A 16974-nucleotide genomic window follows, 5' to 3' on the forward strand; every position below is an offset into this window, starting at 1 on the left:
GGATTCCATCCTTTTTTTTTCATTTGTAGCATGCAGCAGCAGCCTCAAGCCCCGCTTTTGTGTGTAGGTCATAAGCAGCCTGATTCCCAGTGAGTCAGTGTCCTTTAGCTTTAGGGAATTTTATCTCCCTGCAAACCACGTGGGTTTATCCATTTTGGGTTTCATAATAACCTCTGGGAAGAGGTTTTGCATGAAACCCATCTCCCAGCCACAGTCTGTGTGTTACTGCTGTTTATCCAGCCTGACTTGCATTAAAGCAGTACTTGAGAACTTGTTTACGTACCGCATTTTTTTGCTCACTTAAGTCCCTGTCGGAGCAAGGGGAAATGCCAGATGCTTGTGAGCAGGATGAAAGATCTCCCATCTGATATGGACTGAGGGATTAAATAACACAAGGGAGAATTGCTCCATATCTCAGTGTTGCACGTAGAAGGATGCTGGCACCTCCCTCTGGGACATGGCTGCTCTCCCCATGCAATGGGCAGAGACATTTCAAATGCCACGTCCTCATGCAGAGGTGTTCCTAAAGAGGCATCAGGCATGAAAAATGAATGATTTGTTGCCATCCTGTTTTTTTTTTCTTTCCCCCTCCCTTGCCTTCAAAACATCAGTGGCCCCTCTAGAGGGCAGAGGAGGAAAGAAAGAGAATGAAAAAGGAAAACAGCCTGGTTTCGTTAGATATGTGTGACATAAATGGCTGGAAGTGGCATGATCCACAGTCTGCTCAAGCCGGGGAGCTCTCAGGTCAGGATGTGTGGCAACCAGGATGTCTGTTCTGTCCTTCCCATTCTGTGCTCCTGGGGCCAGATAGACAATTCCTGACCACTGAAAAAGTGCCATGTGGCTTTCTTTATGCTGGAAATTGTGAACTTTGGTTTGCTAGAACGGTCTTTTAAAGCCTCACTGCAGCCACTGGCCTTGGCCAGGCTGCTGATCTGCTGTCCTGGTCCAGAGTTTGTTTTTGGCTGCGCTGTGGGGTCCATCCCACCCTGAGGAGCCTGCTCTGAGAGCAGACCTTTCCTGATGTGTTCCCAGGTGATCCAGCCAAGGCGCTGCCTGTGCCGGGGCTGCTCTCCCAGCTAACGCGCGTCTCCCGTCCCCGGTAGGAAATGGAGTCCAAGGTCTCCGAAGGTGGCCTCAATGTCACCCTCACCATCCGGCTGCTGATGCATGGCAAGGTAAGGAGCTCCTGCAGCAGGGGTGTCCTCACAGGTCCCTCTCCCATCTGCTGAGCTGCACACACAGCTCTGTCCAGCTGTTCCAGCCCTGGGAATAGCTGGCTGCTGGTGCGGAGGGTGGTGTGATGCTCCTGCTCCCTCTCATTCCTGCCCTTCAACCCTGTCCCTCTGCTTGGGACAGTGTCCAGCAGGTCTTTACTTCGTTATGGGGTTGGGCTGGATTCCCATCGCATTTTCTAATATCAGTTCCTCTGTTTTTGGCTTTTTCTCTGTGTAGGAAGTTGGAAGCATCATTGGGAAGGTAAGGATGCCTTTTAATGTACCTTTGATGCTGTTCTTGCACCTGTGGCACGGTAGATGCCATAGTTGCATCTTCCCTGTGATGTCCTGAAAAGTGTGGGGTGCCTGAGCTAGTTGCTGCATTTGTGAGCCAGAAATGAGGAGAGATCCACAGAGGGGTCAAAGACCATTTCCCTAAAATCCCCACCAAGCACCAAACTGTTCCCAGCTGCTTCACTGGGTGATGGCTGGGAGTTCACAGTCATGTTGCTCAGGTGTTTTTATTAAATAACTTCTCTAAGAGATACTAAAAATCTTGTACAGATACATTTAAATTATATTTTAAGTAATTCTATAGCCTCTGTCTCTGCTGCCAGAGGAGTTCATTTACCTTGTGCAGAAGAGCTTCCTGAGGTGCTCTGGTGTTTCCACAGTGGTTTGGAAATCCTGGCTATACAGGATTTTTTGGGTGGTTTTAAAATAAAGATTTATGGTGGCAAAGATTTGCAGCATGAATACATTTTTCCCGTAGGCTTGTGCCTTATTTTTCCATCAGCATGTCCAATGCTGGCAAGATTCACAGTTGTGAATTTGTATATCTATATTTGATGATTTACATGCTCAACTCTTCAGGCATCATAGCTCCTATGTTTTTGGCAATACATTGCTATTTATTAGGGAGATGCATTTTTGGTACGATTGTTTTAAAGGTAGAAGTCTTAAGTTTTCAGTAATGGCTTGGTTTTCCCTCTTGTTTCAGAAGGGAGAGACTGTGAAGAAGATGCGTGAGGAGGTGAGCAGCTTGTTCTGTGGATGATTTATAGGAGGGAGTGCAGAGTGGCCAGAGCTGCACATTGCCTTGTGTGATATGTGCAGTAATTCCCAGAGTCAGGACAAGCAAGCCAGCTGCCCCCAGAGCTCTTTGGACCAGTTTTCTCCCTTCACACTCAAACTCCTATTACATTTTCCAGAGTCAAGTATTTAAGGAAACATTAAGTCAGTTGTAAGATGCTTTGAGTTTGTCCACAATCTTTGTGCCTGCAGCTCCCAGGGAGCTTTCAGGGCAGCAAGCAAAACTCTGTGCAGGAAATGATCCCATTGAGCTGGACTTGCCTTGATCCCATGGGTTTGTTTTGCAATAAAACACTTAGTGAGGGTTGGGATAAAGCAGGGCTGAAATTTATGCAGAGGAGGGCTGGGAGTTTGGAAGGTTAGATGTAATGCTGTGAGGCTGGCACAGGTATCAGGCTGAGAGGGGGGAACTGACCTGAGTGCTTGGCTGTGGCTATTCCAGGACTCCTCTTCTCTTTCCAGAGCGGGGCAAGGATCAACATTTCGGAGGGGAACTGCCCTGAGCGGATTGTGACCATCACTGGCCCCACCGATGCCATCTTCAAGGCTTTTGCCATGATCGCCTACAAATTTGAGGAGGTGAGAAATGTAAGCCAGCCCATGGCTATGGACAGCAGTGCCTGCTTGGATTTGCCTAACTGGGACATGGACTCAGCACAGAACCTTTCACACGTCTCAGACTAGGGTGGATCTGGAGCACAAGTCTGATGGGGAGCAGCTGAGGGAGCTGGGGGACTCAGTCTGAAGAAAAGGAGGCTCAGGGGGGCCTTCTCACTCTCTGCAAGTGCTTGGAAGGAGAGTGTAGCCATTTGGGGGTTGGTCTCTTCTCCGAGGTAACAAGTGACAAGACCAGTGGAAATGACCTCAGGTTTGGGTTGGATTTTAGGGAAAATTTCCTCACTAGAAGCTTGGTCAGGCCTTGGGACAGGCTGTCCAGGGCAGTGGTGGTCACCATCCCTGGAAGTGTTCAAGAGGGAATGCTTTAGTCACCTGACCACAGAATGTGTGGATGTGGCACCTGGGCACTGGGGGTGGCTGTGATGGGGAACCAAGGGCTGACATGCTGCCCCTTTCCTTCCCAAGGACATAACCAACTCCATGAGCAACAGCACCGCTACCAGCAAACCTCCAGTGACACTGCGGCTGGTGGTGCCGGCGAGTCAGTGCGGCTCCCTCATTGGCAAGGGCGGCTCCAAGATCAAGGAAATCCGAGAGGTAAGGCAGACTCTGCTTCATTACTGCACCTCAGTGCAGCTCCTCGGAGCTGAGCCGCGGCCACGGGGGAGCTTCCTTGGAAAAGGGGATCCCTGTTCTGCACTGTGCATCACATTCCTGGGCCGGTCTGGCTGATGCTGTGGGAACAGCATTCCCCAGGATGCCGCATGCCAGGCCCTCGGGAGGTGCACGGCGTCAGAGCTGGAGCTGGCTCCTGGTGAAGGCGTTCAGCTGTGGGATTTCTCCTTCCTCTCTCTTTCTGTCTCCAGTCCACAGGTGCTCAGGTCCAAGTGGCGGGGGACATGCTGCCCAACTCCACAGAGCGGGCGGTGACGATCTCGGGGACACCCGATGCAATTATCCAGTGTGTCAAACAGATCTGTGTGGTGATGCTGGAGGTACAGTCTGTAACAAAGAGGGTAAAGTACATATGGAAAAAAAATCCCAGCTGGCCCCATCAGAGCGCTGGGAGCTGTGGAGCATGTCTCTCTTGTCCCCTTCACCACGCGTTGCTGGACCACTCTCATTTCCTGATGCTCCGCTGGAAACACACCCCATGTCTTTTCCCCACCATTGTCCGTAATTTCTAGAGTCCCGCAATGGAAGCCTGTCCAGTTGGGTGCCCTGAAGGAGGTGGTTTGTGTCAGAGCAGAGGGTGGCTTCAGGGCAGAGAGGTGCCAGCAAGCTGGGACAGCCTGGCCTGGTGTCCTAGCAGCACCCAGGATTCCGTGGGAAGGAGATAGAGGATGTAGCCACTGCTCCAAGCACCTGATCTCTGACTCACAAGGACTGCAGTCAGGAGGAGGAGGAGAAGGCCAGAGTATCCCCTGCACTGGGGAAGCTGGAACTGGGAGCATAAGGCTGTGTTCCAGTGAGGCACAGTGGGAATGGTAGTGAGGAAGACTGGTGAGGAGCAGGGACTGTAGGGCACATGTTTATATGTCCAAGGTGCCATTTTCTGGGATAAATGCTGACAAGCAGAGCTGGAAGGTCTCTGCCATGGAGAGATACTGCTGTTGCTGGAGAAGACCTCAGCCACATGCCCCACATCCACATCTGCCTCCTCAGATGGGAGAAGCTCCATGAGAAATGCCCCTGAGACACAGGATGGTGACACATTCCACTCCTGGTGCATCCCAGGAACAGACAAAGCAGGGACCGATGTAAGACCCCTCTGCCTAGCTGCATGGCCCTTTCACAGGAGGAAGGACCACTGGAAAAGCTTCATATGGGGATGGCAAGGCTTGGTGAAGGTGAAGCAAAGCCAAATGGAAACATCTTCAGCTTGGCAGCAGCAGGAGAAATCTCGGGAAAATATCTCAGGGGGAATAGCCAGGAGGCACATTACCCATCCCTACTGGCTGTGATGCTCAGGCAGCTGCACTACTGCCAAAGGAATTTTAGTCACCTGATGACTCCAGGTCACAGACTGCAGCAGAGCTGCCTGAGGTGATGCTTGCCTTGTATGTTAAAAAGTCTTTCTCACAAAGCAAGATGTGCTGTTCCTCTCTATAGCTCAGCCATGGAAAAGAGAAAACCCCATGAGTCTTCTTGCAGTCAGAAATCTGGAAAGTGCCCTGACTTTAGTGTCTTACAGAGATGTTCCGTATCACCTTTCAGTCTTAAACAGATAATCGTGGCTCGTCCCCTCCAAGATTTGTAATGCAATAAAAGAACAAGTAGGTTTGGGATGCTGGAGATGTTCTTTGATCAGCTTTGCCACAGACAGGTGCTTAGCAGGAGGATTTAGATAATGCTGCTTGCCTGCAAGTAGACTTCCAAAGAATGTACAGGAAAAAAAGAACTTTTCCATGAGATCTGTCCTTATATAGCAGTCACTGAGTTGTTTAATTTTGGTAGAAGCAGGAGGAGACCTGAAATCTCTCCTGATCCCAAGAAGCCTTCATGTTTCTTATGGTCTGTAAGTTGTTCAGGAGAAAGCCAGGAGGGAAAACCTGAGTGAGCAGCACCAGCGCATCACACAAGCAGCTTGGTCACTGCAGTCCTGCTCAGACCTACCCTGGGACAGAGAGCAGCAAGACTACAGAATCATGGAATCACAGAATGCTGTGGTTTGGAAGGGACCTTAAAGGCCATCTAATTCCAGCCTCCTGCCATGTGCACGGACACCTCTCAGCTGGACCAGGTGCCTGGCAGCACCCACATCCCAGCTCGGTCGGCGATGGACCACACCAAGGCCTGAAGGTGACCCTGTTCCAGCGGTGAGGAAGATGAGGGCAGCCAAAGAGCTCGAGCATGGTGCCAGGTGGCTCAGATGGGCTGTACCTCCCCATCTTGCTGCTTGAGGCTCTCCTCAGGGCATTCTGAGGAGGCTTCCCAGAGCCTGGAGCAAGCAATGTGGTTTGTGCAGGGCAGAGGGAAGCTGAGGGAGGCAGCGGAAATCCAGGAGGCCATTTAGGGGCCCATGCCTTGCCAGGGGATCTCCCATGCCCCAGGTTGTCCTTGTTGCCCATAAACCCCTCTGTCCCCCGTGTGCTCCTGTCCAGAAACGCGGTGTTGCCTGGTCCGGGTGTTGCTGTGACGGCCCCGGGGGCCGTGCTCCATTAGGTGCTTTCTAACACTCTTTTTGCCGCCGTTTCAGGAAAGCTGTTCTAATGTTCTCTCTCCCTCTCCTTATCCCTTTTCCTAGTCCCCACCAAAAGGTGCCACCATTCCCTACCGCCCAAAGCCCGCCTCCACCCCTGTCATTTTTGCAGGTGGTCAGGTAAGAGCCGACCCGCTTGCAGCCTCCACTGCCAACCTCAGCCTTTTGCTGCAGCACCAGCCGCTGCCCGTTAGTGCACTCAGGTTTCTTGCCTTCTGACTTGCATGGTGTCATCCCATCCATTGTGTGCTATGGCAGCTGGACTGAAAGCTCTTGGCTTAGCTCCTGTAATGCATGCTGAATAATGAGGAGAAAAGAAAGGCCAGCCTGGGTGTCAGCTCCGTGTCAAGGTGTCACACAAAAGAAAGGCAGGAATTTGCTTCACTAGACCCAAGTTCAGAATTTGTCAGTGGTTGAGAAGGAGAGGATTAGAAAAGCATTGATGAACAAGAGGCTGTCGCTCTCTGGCACCTCCAGCCAGTTAAACATACCTTTGTGTAGCTGTAATTGATCCAGGGTAGGAAGGGTTTGTCGCAGCTACTGTTCTGCTCAGGGCAGCCCCCATGGAAGGGTCATGTCCCCCTCCCTGGTGCTTGGCTGGTTTGGGATGCTACTTCCCCCCAGAGCCTGTGGCAGAGCCTGCACTGTGTCACACCCAGTGACACTGCAGCCTTGCAGACACCATGTGCTATTTCCAGAGCAAGCCTTGGGGTGGTTTTTCCTTTGTAGGATAACCATCACACAGGTGAGCTGGAGGTTATTCTGCAAAGGAAAATCTGCAGAAACGAGAGCAACTGAGCACTCGGCTGTTTCTTGAGAGGGAACTTGCACCTTTACTTTCTCCATCTCATCTCCTCATCTCGTCTCACCTGTGACCGAGGGCCTCCCTGTGGTTGCCACCATGCTGTGGTGCATCACATCCAGCAGGGGATGTACCTTCCCAAGAACTCCAGCAGCCAGGTAGGGCCAGCACCACAAAACCACAGCTTGTGCCACCCAGAGCAGCTCCACATGAGTTATTTCATTTCTCTCCAACCATAATAAATAGAAAGACCAACTAAGACCAGGAGCAAAGCCCAGAGCACAGGCTATTTCAGGCTGAATTAGTCACTGCCAGGATCAGGAGTGTATCACTCCATCTGAGTAGCTGTCCTGGAAAAGAGCTTTGAGTCCAGCTGCCTGGTGAACTGATCTCTTCAAAAGGGAGAGTGAGATGGAGGCAGAAGTTCTCCTTCTGTGAATGGTTGGTGCCTTGGACAGAAGTGCTATTACGGGAAGAAGTAAAAAGCAAGAAATGAGAGCTCTTCCCAAGGCTGGGAGCCCTGTGGCTCTGCCTGAGGGGTGGCATGGGGCAGGAGGGTAGAGGACAGCTGATGATAGTGGTGACAGGTGTTTGGGGTGGGATGACCTTCAGCAGGCTGAGGGATGTAGCAGTCAATGACAACAATGGCAACATAGGGACCAGCCCTCAAAGGTCAGAGTTGAGTTGCATCTGTCCAAGACACCTTCCTGCCCTTGATTACCTTTTTTGACTCATTTTTTCTAATCAAAAACCAATAGCCAAATTAAACCACCAGGACGGGCAACTCTTCAGCCTCTGTCATGTCCCCTTTGTCGTGGGATGCTGGTGGGCACAGCCATTTTCCCTTTTCCTCCTCCATGATTTTGGGACTTTCCTTCACACAAAGCACTTTGCTCTTTGCAAATAATGTGGCAAATTTGCAGGAGGTTCCAAGGTTTTATCCTTTTCATTTTTTCTTGGCAATCTTTACTCTCCCTTTTCAAAGTGTTCTCCATCTCTTTTGCCATTTCTTTCATAATCATCTGAATAATGTGTCAACCAGTGAGATACATTTTGCTAGCTGGTTAAGTTCTAAATGTTGGACTCTAGTGTCTGACTCTACCCACATTGGTGCTTATTTTGGAGTTATTTACAAACAGAAAGAGAAAGGATTGCTACAAAGGATGGGAAAAATGCACAAACCCATTTGCCTGGCAGATACTTGCATGGATTTATCAATGACAACTGGTGAAAGGCATTGCAGTGCAGGCAGCCCTCACCTCAATGCCTTTCCAAAGCCCCAGCAAAGCACTGGATATACTGGATGGATGTAAGGCATCCACTGGGACTTGTGCACCTAGAAATACGGAGCTCACAGAGCTGGGTTGCTTTTTGGGATCACGCTTGGGCAGTGATGTCACTGTGCACCTGCTACACAGGTGGTTGTAGTTATCAGAGAATCACCAGAGGGTTTGAGTTGGAAGGGACACTAAAGATCATCCACTTCCAACCCCCCCGCCACTGATCCTTATTTTTTGCACAGCAAAGACCAGCCACAGCCTGATTTTCTTACTCCATGCAATGCTGGCACTTAGAAAGAGTTGTTTCTTTCCTTCTCAAAAAGCCAAACTCAGCCTGAACCCTTGAAGTCAGGTAGCTCAGCATGGTCTAGGTTGGATGGGAGGTGGAACATTTCCCTCCTGCCCCAAGGATTTGGTGCCCCAGGGAATTTAATGTGGCACAGGAGGTCTCAGCAGAGGGATGGAGTTCTTTCCCCATGTCCTGCCAGCCCTGGGTAACATCTTTGTTTTTTCCTTTACAGGCCTATACAATTCAGGGACAATATGCTATTCCACACCCGGATGTGAGTTTTACCCTAATTTTTCTTATACCCTTCTCTGTCACCTGCATGCTACTCTTAATTCACATAATATTAATATTAACCAATAATATTAATAGCATATTTTCAAAGTAACTGGCTGTGTGTAGTATCTGTAACACCTCGAGTAGCCTTTTAACCTGTTAGCACTAAACTTTATTACTTCTGAGGACTTGGCCTGATGCTAAATTGTTTGCATTATTCAGTGCTATCCCTTCATTCTGAGAGAAGACATATTCTATGCATTTTGTGCCTCAAAATGATCAAAACAGGAAGAAAAAAGAAAAGAAAAAATAATACTTTTTTTTTTCCCTTCTATTTCCCCTTGTCTTTAAAATGTTGGTAAGCTAAGGGCATATATTTAGCTGCTGAGTGCCTTGCTTGGGTGGGAAGAAGCCAGAGCTCCAGGGGTTTTGTGCTTGAGGCCTGGACAGGGATTTGCCTCTCTGAGGGGATGCTCCTTTGGTAATGTGGAAATTGGACAAACTCCCCCACCACCATGTCTCCCAGAGGGATGGGAAGGTGTGTGCTGCTGGATCTCATCCTGCTGAGGGCCCCCTGACCAGCGTGGTCACCCTGAATTTGGTGGCTGTCTCACTGCTGTGGGTGACTGTCACCCGTGGCAGGGCAGAGTGGGGACAGCTCCCACTTCACCTCGGGATCTTGGTGCAGAGACAGGAGTTGCTCTGACTGAGGTTTGCTAATGCTAGGATCCTCTGGGCTCCCATGCCTGTGGAGGTCAGGAAGCACTTTTGTTGGGTAACAAGGAGGGATCAACAGCTGGGATGTGTGCACCTGAAATTACCAAGGGAAATGGAAAATAAGTCTGTTTGAAGGATTTCTTTGAGGAAAGCAATGAATCTTTCATCAAAGAAGCCTTTCTAAAGTGGTCATGGCTCTTGGAAGAATCAGGGACTTTCTTAATGCGTTTCCAAGAGGATAAAGTACCTATCAAGTCCCATTGCAGAAGGTCCCTCCTGCTGCGAGGCAGGGGTCTGCAGTGAGGCTGAGTTTGTGGCAGTGGGAGGAAGCCTTCTCCAGCCATTCTACCCGTGGGAAGGGGTTGATGCAGCTCAGCATGCCCCTTTCCAGTGAGTGCATAGGGTACTGAATTGTGGAATTACTCTTTCCATGTTTGAGAAGGTGGTAAGGCTGTTTGATACCATGAATGCCTGCCCCATATGGGAACATTTGGGAGCTGTAGGCTGGATTTTCATCCTAGGAGAAGTGGATTCAGTTGAATTAGAGGAATCCAGGCTTTGGCTTTCCATGTGACACCAGTATGTGTGTACTCTGAACAGCCTGCTGTGATGGTTAATAAGAAATATTCCCCATTATGTACTCTTCACTTTTACTCCATAAGCAGAATATAAGTAAATAATCTGTGTGTTTAGGGTAGGTCAATGCAGTTTTTATGCCAGTTTTTCTCCGCAAGTGGTGCCAACAGCTTAGTGTTTTCCTTGTTCCTATATTCCTCTGATTGTCAGTATTAAAATACATTTGCTGGCTGCACTCTGCCCCACTCTTAGCAAATTTCCTGAATAAAGCTGGGCTACTCACTCCATCCTTACTCCTGGGGTGTTCTTTCAATGATTGGTCATTTTAAACAACAGTTCAGTGCAGAATCTAGTCCAGAATGTGCTATTAGTGTGTCTTAGACAGGTTTTAGGTGTCTGTGTTTAGTGTCTGCCTTTTGCAAAGCGGGCAGAATTTTGAATGCCCTGCATGTGCTCCTGCCTTGATTTTGTCCACTGGAGTAACACCCCAGGACTGGGGAAGGTTTGGCTCATGAGGGGCTTCAGCATTGAATTCAGCATTCAGCAAAAACTGGGTGTTTTGGGCTGTTTGGGATGTGATGTGTAGCCGTCTGCCTTCCCAAAAGCTGTGGGATCATGGAATCACAGAATGGGTTGGGTTGGAAAGGCCCTTAAAACTCCAAATCTCCTTAAATGTCACTCCAAACCCCTGCCATGGGCAGGGACATCTCCCACTATCCTAGATTGCTCTAAGCCCCAGTGTCCAGCCTGGACTGGGACACTCCCAGGGATCCAGGGGCAGCCACAGCTTATCTGGGCACCCTGTGCCAGGGCCTGCCCACCCTCATAGGGAAGAATCTCTCCCCAGAATCTCATCTAACCCTGCCCTCTGTCAGTGTGAAGCCATTTCCCCCATCCTGTCTCTCCGGGCCCTTGTCCAAAGTCTCTCTCCCACTCCCCTGGAGTCCCTTCAGCCCCTTGGAGCATCTCCATGACCTCCTCTGGACTCACTCCAACAGATGCATCTCCTTCCTGTGCTGGAGACCCCAGAGATGGATGCAGTACCTCAGGTACAGTGTCACCAGGGCAGAGGAGAACAATCCCCTCCCTCAACCATGGAAGATGAGCTAGAAGAGATGGAAGTAACAGCTTTTTCTGCGACACCTGGTTGCAGCCATCTTCTCCTCTCCCAGGCTTGTTTATTGGTGTAATTGCAGGGGCTGCATAAATACCACTATCCAAACTATGTTTACAAGGTCTACTAGGTCAGTATTAGAAAGGATTTTGGTCTCCCCCACTTGGCACAGCAGGACCTCTGTCCCAGGCCATGGCTGGAGCCCACCAGGCAAAGAGGTTTCATGTGTAGTCTTGCCAGTGGGACCAGGTGTCACGAGAAACTCCAGGATCAGGGTGCAGCTCCAGAAAACAGGATAATTCTGAAGTTAAAAAAGCGTGGATGCTGCTGTCCCTGCTCCCTGCAGGAGCAATGGTATGCCCAGTGTTATCTGGAGACAGTCATGTTTTGGCAGATACCCATCATATCACACCTTTGGCTAAAATAAGCCAAAGACAGCATAAAGAAGCACAGAGCTGTGCAGGCACCTCTTCTTGTGGAGTGGTGTGACCTCTCCCCTGAGGCACTGGAGGCTGGATCTCCTCATGCTTCTCCAGGTAGGACAGGCATTCCAGGGGTACTTGTCCAGGTGTTTCACTCCTTCCTTCTGCCTCCCTCCAGCCTCCCTCCATTATGCGCAGCCCCCTGGGTTCACTCTTCCCAGCATTTCCCCCTCACCACTGCCAGCCAGACCTCCCCACTCTTCCTCCCCAGCCCTGCTGCAGCAGCAAAAAGGTGTTTGAGTCTTGTTGTCCTCCAAAACATCTAAACTATAACTCCTGCCTCCCCATTGCCAGGGATGATGGGCAAAACAAGCAGTTTGAGTTTGGGGGGTGATGCTGTGCTGACAACTCCCTGAGCACCTGTGAAAGTGGGAGGTGATAAAGTGCCTCCTTCCTGCTCACTGTCAGACTTCAGACCAGTTTGGTTTGTTTTCTTTTGTTTTCCTGTCTTTTTTGTTTTTTTGGTTTGTTTGGGTTTTTTTTTTTTTTGGGTTTTTTTTTGTTTTGTTTTGGGGTTTTTTTGGGTTTTTGGGGTTTTTTTGGTTTTTTTTTAATTTGGAGCAGTAAAATCGAGCACAAAATGTATTCCAAACAAACAAACACATCTCTATAAAACTGCTTCCTGACCGGGCAGCAAAACCTTCCCAGCACAACAAGGGATACAAGGATCTGAAATACCTACTGGTCATGGCTGAAGTCCATAATTCCCCATATTCCTAATGAGCTGGCATTTAGAAACGCAGTTTATCCATCTCCCAGAGGCGCTTCCAATTGGAGGCACAGCACAAGAATGTGTGCTGCGGGGACAAGTGGTGACAATGTGGCTCTGGTGGCACACAGAGGGTCCCTGGGAGCCGGCTGTGATGCCCACCAGCTGACTCTGCACCGATGCAGAGGAGCTGAAATGACACTAAGAATGGGCTTCTTGCTGGTATCGTACTTCAAATCCTAACCAAGCACTTTTGTCAAAGATTTGGGCTTTATTGCACTATACCCAGGCCAAGTCCTTTCTGCTAATGTTTTTGCCATGTCTCACCATGGCTTCCTGGTTTGTTGGGTTTTTTTGGGTTTTTAGGGTTTTTTTTTTTCTATTTTTCTGTGTGTTTTCCTTTTTTTCCCTCCTCTTCCATTATAATTTTGTTCTTGCTTTTCGGTGTGACTTGTTGTACTCTATGACAATAACCTTCTTAGCTCTAATGTCCCTCCTACCCCTCAGCAGTTGACCAAGCTCCACCAGTTGGCTATGCAGCAAACCCCCTTTACTCCCCTTGGACAGACCACCCCCGCTTTCCCTGGTACGTACCCACATGCCCTTTCAAGATATCCTTCTCTTACCTGTAGAGTTTCTCTCTCTTTCTAAACTCTTGTTGATTAATGAAAATGAGCAGGGCGAGTAAAAAGTGGCAATACCCACGGGGAGAGGTTAAAGAGAGGCTTGACGGATGTTGTGGGGGTTACGGTGCTCAAAGGCAAGCTCTCAGCCCGGGCTTTCCCAGCAGAAGCCGTGAGCACCGTCCCTCCCTCCACGGAGGAGGCAGCATTCTGTGCCCCGTGCCGCTCCGAATTCCGGCGGGACAGCCACGCTCTCCCGGCGGGACAGTCGCGCTCTCCCGATGGGACAGCCGTGCTCTCCCAGCGGGGACAGTCGCGCTCTCCCGATGGGACAGCCGCGCTCTCCCGGCAGGACAGTCGCGCTCTCCCGATGGGACAGCCGCGCTCTCCCGGCGGGACAGTCGCGCTCTCCGATGGGACAGCCGCGCTCTCCCAGCGGGGACAGTCGCGCTCTCCCGATGGGACAGCCGCGCTCTCCCGGCGGGGACGTGGGCGCTTTCCCGTCCGGAGCGGCTCGGGGCCAGCCAGGGGTGCTGCCTCAGGGGGCGGTGCTGATCCAGGCAGGACAGCACCCCGCAGTGGGAAGAAGTTGTGGCCGGAAGGGGCTGCGCTGACAGGAGGACAGCCAGCCCCAGCGTGTTCTGAGCCTTGTCCTCAAGGCCGGCGTGTTCCCGGTGACCTGGGAAGCAGATAGAGCACAGGGGATGGAGGTACTTCAAGTACTGCTTGGAAATTACTTTTCTGACAGTATGTTCATCATATTTTGAGCTTCCTAGATGAAGTGACATTGCTTATCTCCTCGAAGGGAAAAGCATTAAACCTGTTTCTTCTTTGCTCTTCAGGAGAAAAGCTGCCCTTACATTCCTCCGAAGAAGCTCAAAATCTGATGGGCCAGTCATCAGGTAAAACACAAAGCTAGAGGGAAGTAAGCAGGCTTTGGTTGAAATATATTTAGTAAATAGGACTGTGCCATTGTTGTGCTCTAAGAGGAATCGTGATATTAATGGAGAAGACAGCAGGTTGTCTTGGTGGGCAGGGAGAGATTGGGCAGCACCCTTCTCCTTGGTGCAACATGTCAAAAGAGAAGTGCCTTGGCTTTATTGCCTAGCTCTGTGACGTTGGTGTGTAACTGCCATAGAACCACAGAATGTCCTCAGCTGAAAGGGACCCACAAGGATCATCCACTCCAACCTCTGGCCCTACACAGACACCCCAACAATCCCACCCTGTGCACCCCTGAGTGTTGTTAAAATGTTCCTTGGGCTCTGGCAGCCTGGGGCCGTGCCCATTCCCTGGGGAGCCTGGGCAGTGCCCAGCACCCTCTGGGGGAAGAACCTTTTCCTGATATCCAGTCTGACCCTCCTCTGGCACAGCTCCAGCTGTTCCCTCAGGTGCTGTTCCTGGGCACAGAGAACAGAGATTGGTGCTGCCCCTCAGGTGTGGTGAGGTCTCCTTCTATGCTGTCTGCGCAACAGGAAGATACCAGAGTCATCACCCTTATTCCTGCATTTAATTTTGCATAAACTCTGCTCAGAAACAGCAGAACAGTGCCAGTTGGAACAGCCATGACATGCAGCTCTAGCTATCTCCGAGACATTCAGGGTGAGTTGCAATTTTAGTGGGACAGGACTCTGAAGAGCCAAAGCGTGGCTGTAGCCTTGGAGAAATTTTGCTGTCAGATGCACCACATTCATCCTTATGTGAGAAGGAGATCTGTCTTTTGTTTTCTACCATTGCATAGAGAAGCTATCCTGAGACCTGGAGGTTTACAGGCAGGATGAACCAGACCTGGGGCACATGGCCATCCCATGCATGCCTCAATGGTTTAGGGACAACACTAACTATGAAAGCAAGCATAGGCTGAGCAAATAGACCACAGGAGACTGCAGAAATACAGATTTCATTAGACTGACCTGTGCAGCCATGTTTTCTGCATGACCCTTTGCTCTTTGCAGTCACCCAAGGCATTAATCCTGCCCTGACACCCTCATTGCCGCCTCTGTATGTACAAGGACTGCTTGTACCTATCAAAGAGGGAGGATCTGGAATGGTGAAATGAACAGTCTCCAGATCATGGAGGAGGATGTGGCCATTCCTCAAAGGCTGTGTGATGCAGGGATGTGCAGTACCATGGCACCAGGTGTCACAAGGGCTTTCAGCATCATCCATGTCGTCTGAGTGTGGGATAGAGGATGCTGCCTATGAGTCTGAGGAGCTTAGTTTATATTCCCTAAGATCCCTGGATGTCTCAGTGCTGCTCACAGCCCCTCTGGTGCTCTGCTCCCTTCAGAGGACATTTTCTGCCACACCCAGGCTCCTGCTGAGCTGAGCCTTGTAACATGGCCAAGAGAGAGGGGCTTCGTCCCCAGACGAACATGTCTATGATAGGTATAGTCCACCTTGCCCCTAACTGTGAAGAGGCTCAGTGTACAAACCAGTCCGGGTGAAGTGTGTGCTGTAAAGTCAGCATTGAGCATTGCCTGTGGTGTAATACCTGGGCAGGAGATGTTTTGTGTGGGTTTTGGCATTAGTACCCCTGGCAGGGGTGAAGGAAAGCAGAGGGCTGCCTGCTGGAGGATCTGCATCCTTATTCCCTGCATTTCCTCTTCTCCTGTGCTCCCAAGTGAAAAATCAGGTTCGGAAGCCTCCTGCAGGCAGGTGTCAGCAAGGTGCAGCTGGGAAGCTGCATTCAGGAAAGCACAGGAAGTACAGTGTCACATAATCATAGAATGGTTTGGGTTGGAAGGGCCCTTACAGCTCATCTTGTTCATCCCTCCTGCCATGGGCATAGACACCTTCCACTAGACCAGGTTGCTCTAAATTCCATCTACCCTGACCCCGAACACATCCAGGGATGGGACAGCCACAGCTAGTCTGGACAACCAGTGCCGGGGCCTCCTCACCCTCATTTCCCAACATCCTGAGATCATGCATGAGCACATCAGAGATACCCAGAGCTCCTCTTCCTCTGTCCTGAGGCCCTCCATGGAAATAAGTGAAGAGTTGGGTGCTACTGCTGTCTTGTTTTGCAGGACCACTGCACTTCCAATCTCCTTGCACTTCTTCATTCTGCACCTCCTTAACCACCCTCTTTCTATGGGTACAGATCTGGCAGTCTCTTCTGCTCTTAGAAGCCTTCATCAGTGGTTTACATCATAAGGATAAGGGTTTTTTTTTTTCCAGTTACTGCAAATTCCTGTCAGGCACCAGACAGCTTCTTTCTTGCAGATTTGACATAGGACATCCCTGCTTCAGCACTGAGGTGATTTAATATAGGAAACCATGGGAGAGGCAGGCTTTGACCTAGAGCACTACAGCATGGTGTCCTCTTACCTCTGGAGCTGCATTCACAGGGTATCCTGCTGGCTCCAGCCATTCCCATTATGGAGCAGAGAGCTCTCCCTGATCCAGGAGAGGATGGGAGGAAGCATGCCGCTGCCTTCGCTCCTCACTGTGTAATTTTGGAGAGAGGCAGGATCTAAATCTCCATACTGTTCATCTTGCTTTCACTTGGGAATAAGAGGGTCCTGGGTCAAGATAGGTTGCATGTCTTAGCAGTCTGGCTCAAATTCAGAATGAGAGTCTGTGGGGCTTAACTTGCTGAGGACTTATGCCACCGGATCCCATGGGGACACATTAGTTTTGGGGCACCAAGCTGCTGTCACACCCCAGCAGCTCAATGCTGCTTCATCCAGAGAGGGCTGGAGGGTGCATGGACAGCATTCCTGTGGGGTTGGTGTGTGTCCCAGCCAGCATGCTCTCTGCTGCTGTATGGGAAGGTGTTTCACCCACCTCTCTGCTGATGCTGGAACCTTGCATCCTCCTCTGAAGCTATTCCCAGTGGGAGGATGAAGGGTGGGAAGTGAGGCACTCATGGGATGCAGGGAAGGTGACACCCAGCTCCAGTAGAGTCAGGTAGCAATTGTCTTCCTCCTCCTTGTCCCGTAGTGTGTGATCCCCTTCCCCTCCCAGCCCGGAGC

At 50.4% G+C, this 16974-nt stretch overlaps 1 protein-coding gene across 45 annotated transcripts in view; it reads left to right on the forward strand.

Moving 5' to 3' along the window:
- PCBP3 (poly(rC) binding protein 3) overlaps window positions 1–16974 on the forward strand; it is a 53139-nt gene that overhangs the window by 24442 nt on the left and 11723 nt on the right. For 8 of the 45 annotated variants that reach the window (XM_079311346.1, XM_079311354.1, XM_079311321.1 and 5 more), the window contains 10 exons: window positions 1107–1178; window positions 1456–1479; window positions 2218–2250; window positions 2772–2888; window positions 3393–3524; window positions 3794–3922; window positions 6175–6318; window positions 8733–8774; window positions 12879–12957; window positions 13837–13896. In XM_079311346.1, the coding sequence (XP_079167472.1) occupies window positions 1107–1178; window positions 1456–1479; window positions 2218–2250; window positions 2772–2888; window positions 3393–3524; window positions 3794–3922; window positions 6175–6318; window positions 8733–8774; window positions 12879–12957; window positions 13837–13896 (832 nt within the window). Of the gene's footprint in view, window positions 1–1035; window positions 1179–1455; window positions 1480–2217; window positions 2251–2771; window positions 2889–3392; window positions 3525–3793; window positions 3923–6174; window positions 6319–8732; window positions 8775–12878; window positions 12958–13836; window positions 13897–14528; window positions 14597–16974 lie in introns of those variants that run through there. The other 37 variants (XM_079311357.1, XM_079311347.1, XM_079311360.1 and 34 more) reach the window with 16 other exon arrangements.

This window comes from Erithacus rubecula (assembly GCF_903797595.1).
Source record: "Erithacus rubecula genome assembly, chromosome: 8".
NCBI classification, from domain to species: Eukaryota; Metazoa; Chordata; class Aves; order Passeriformes; family Muscicapidae; genus Erithacus; species Erithacus rubecula.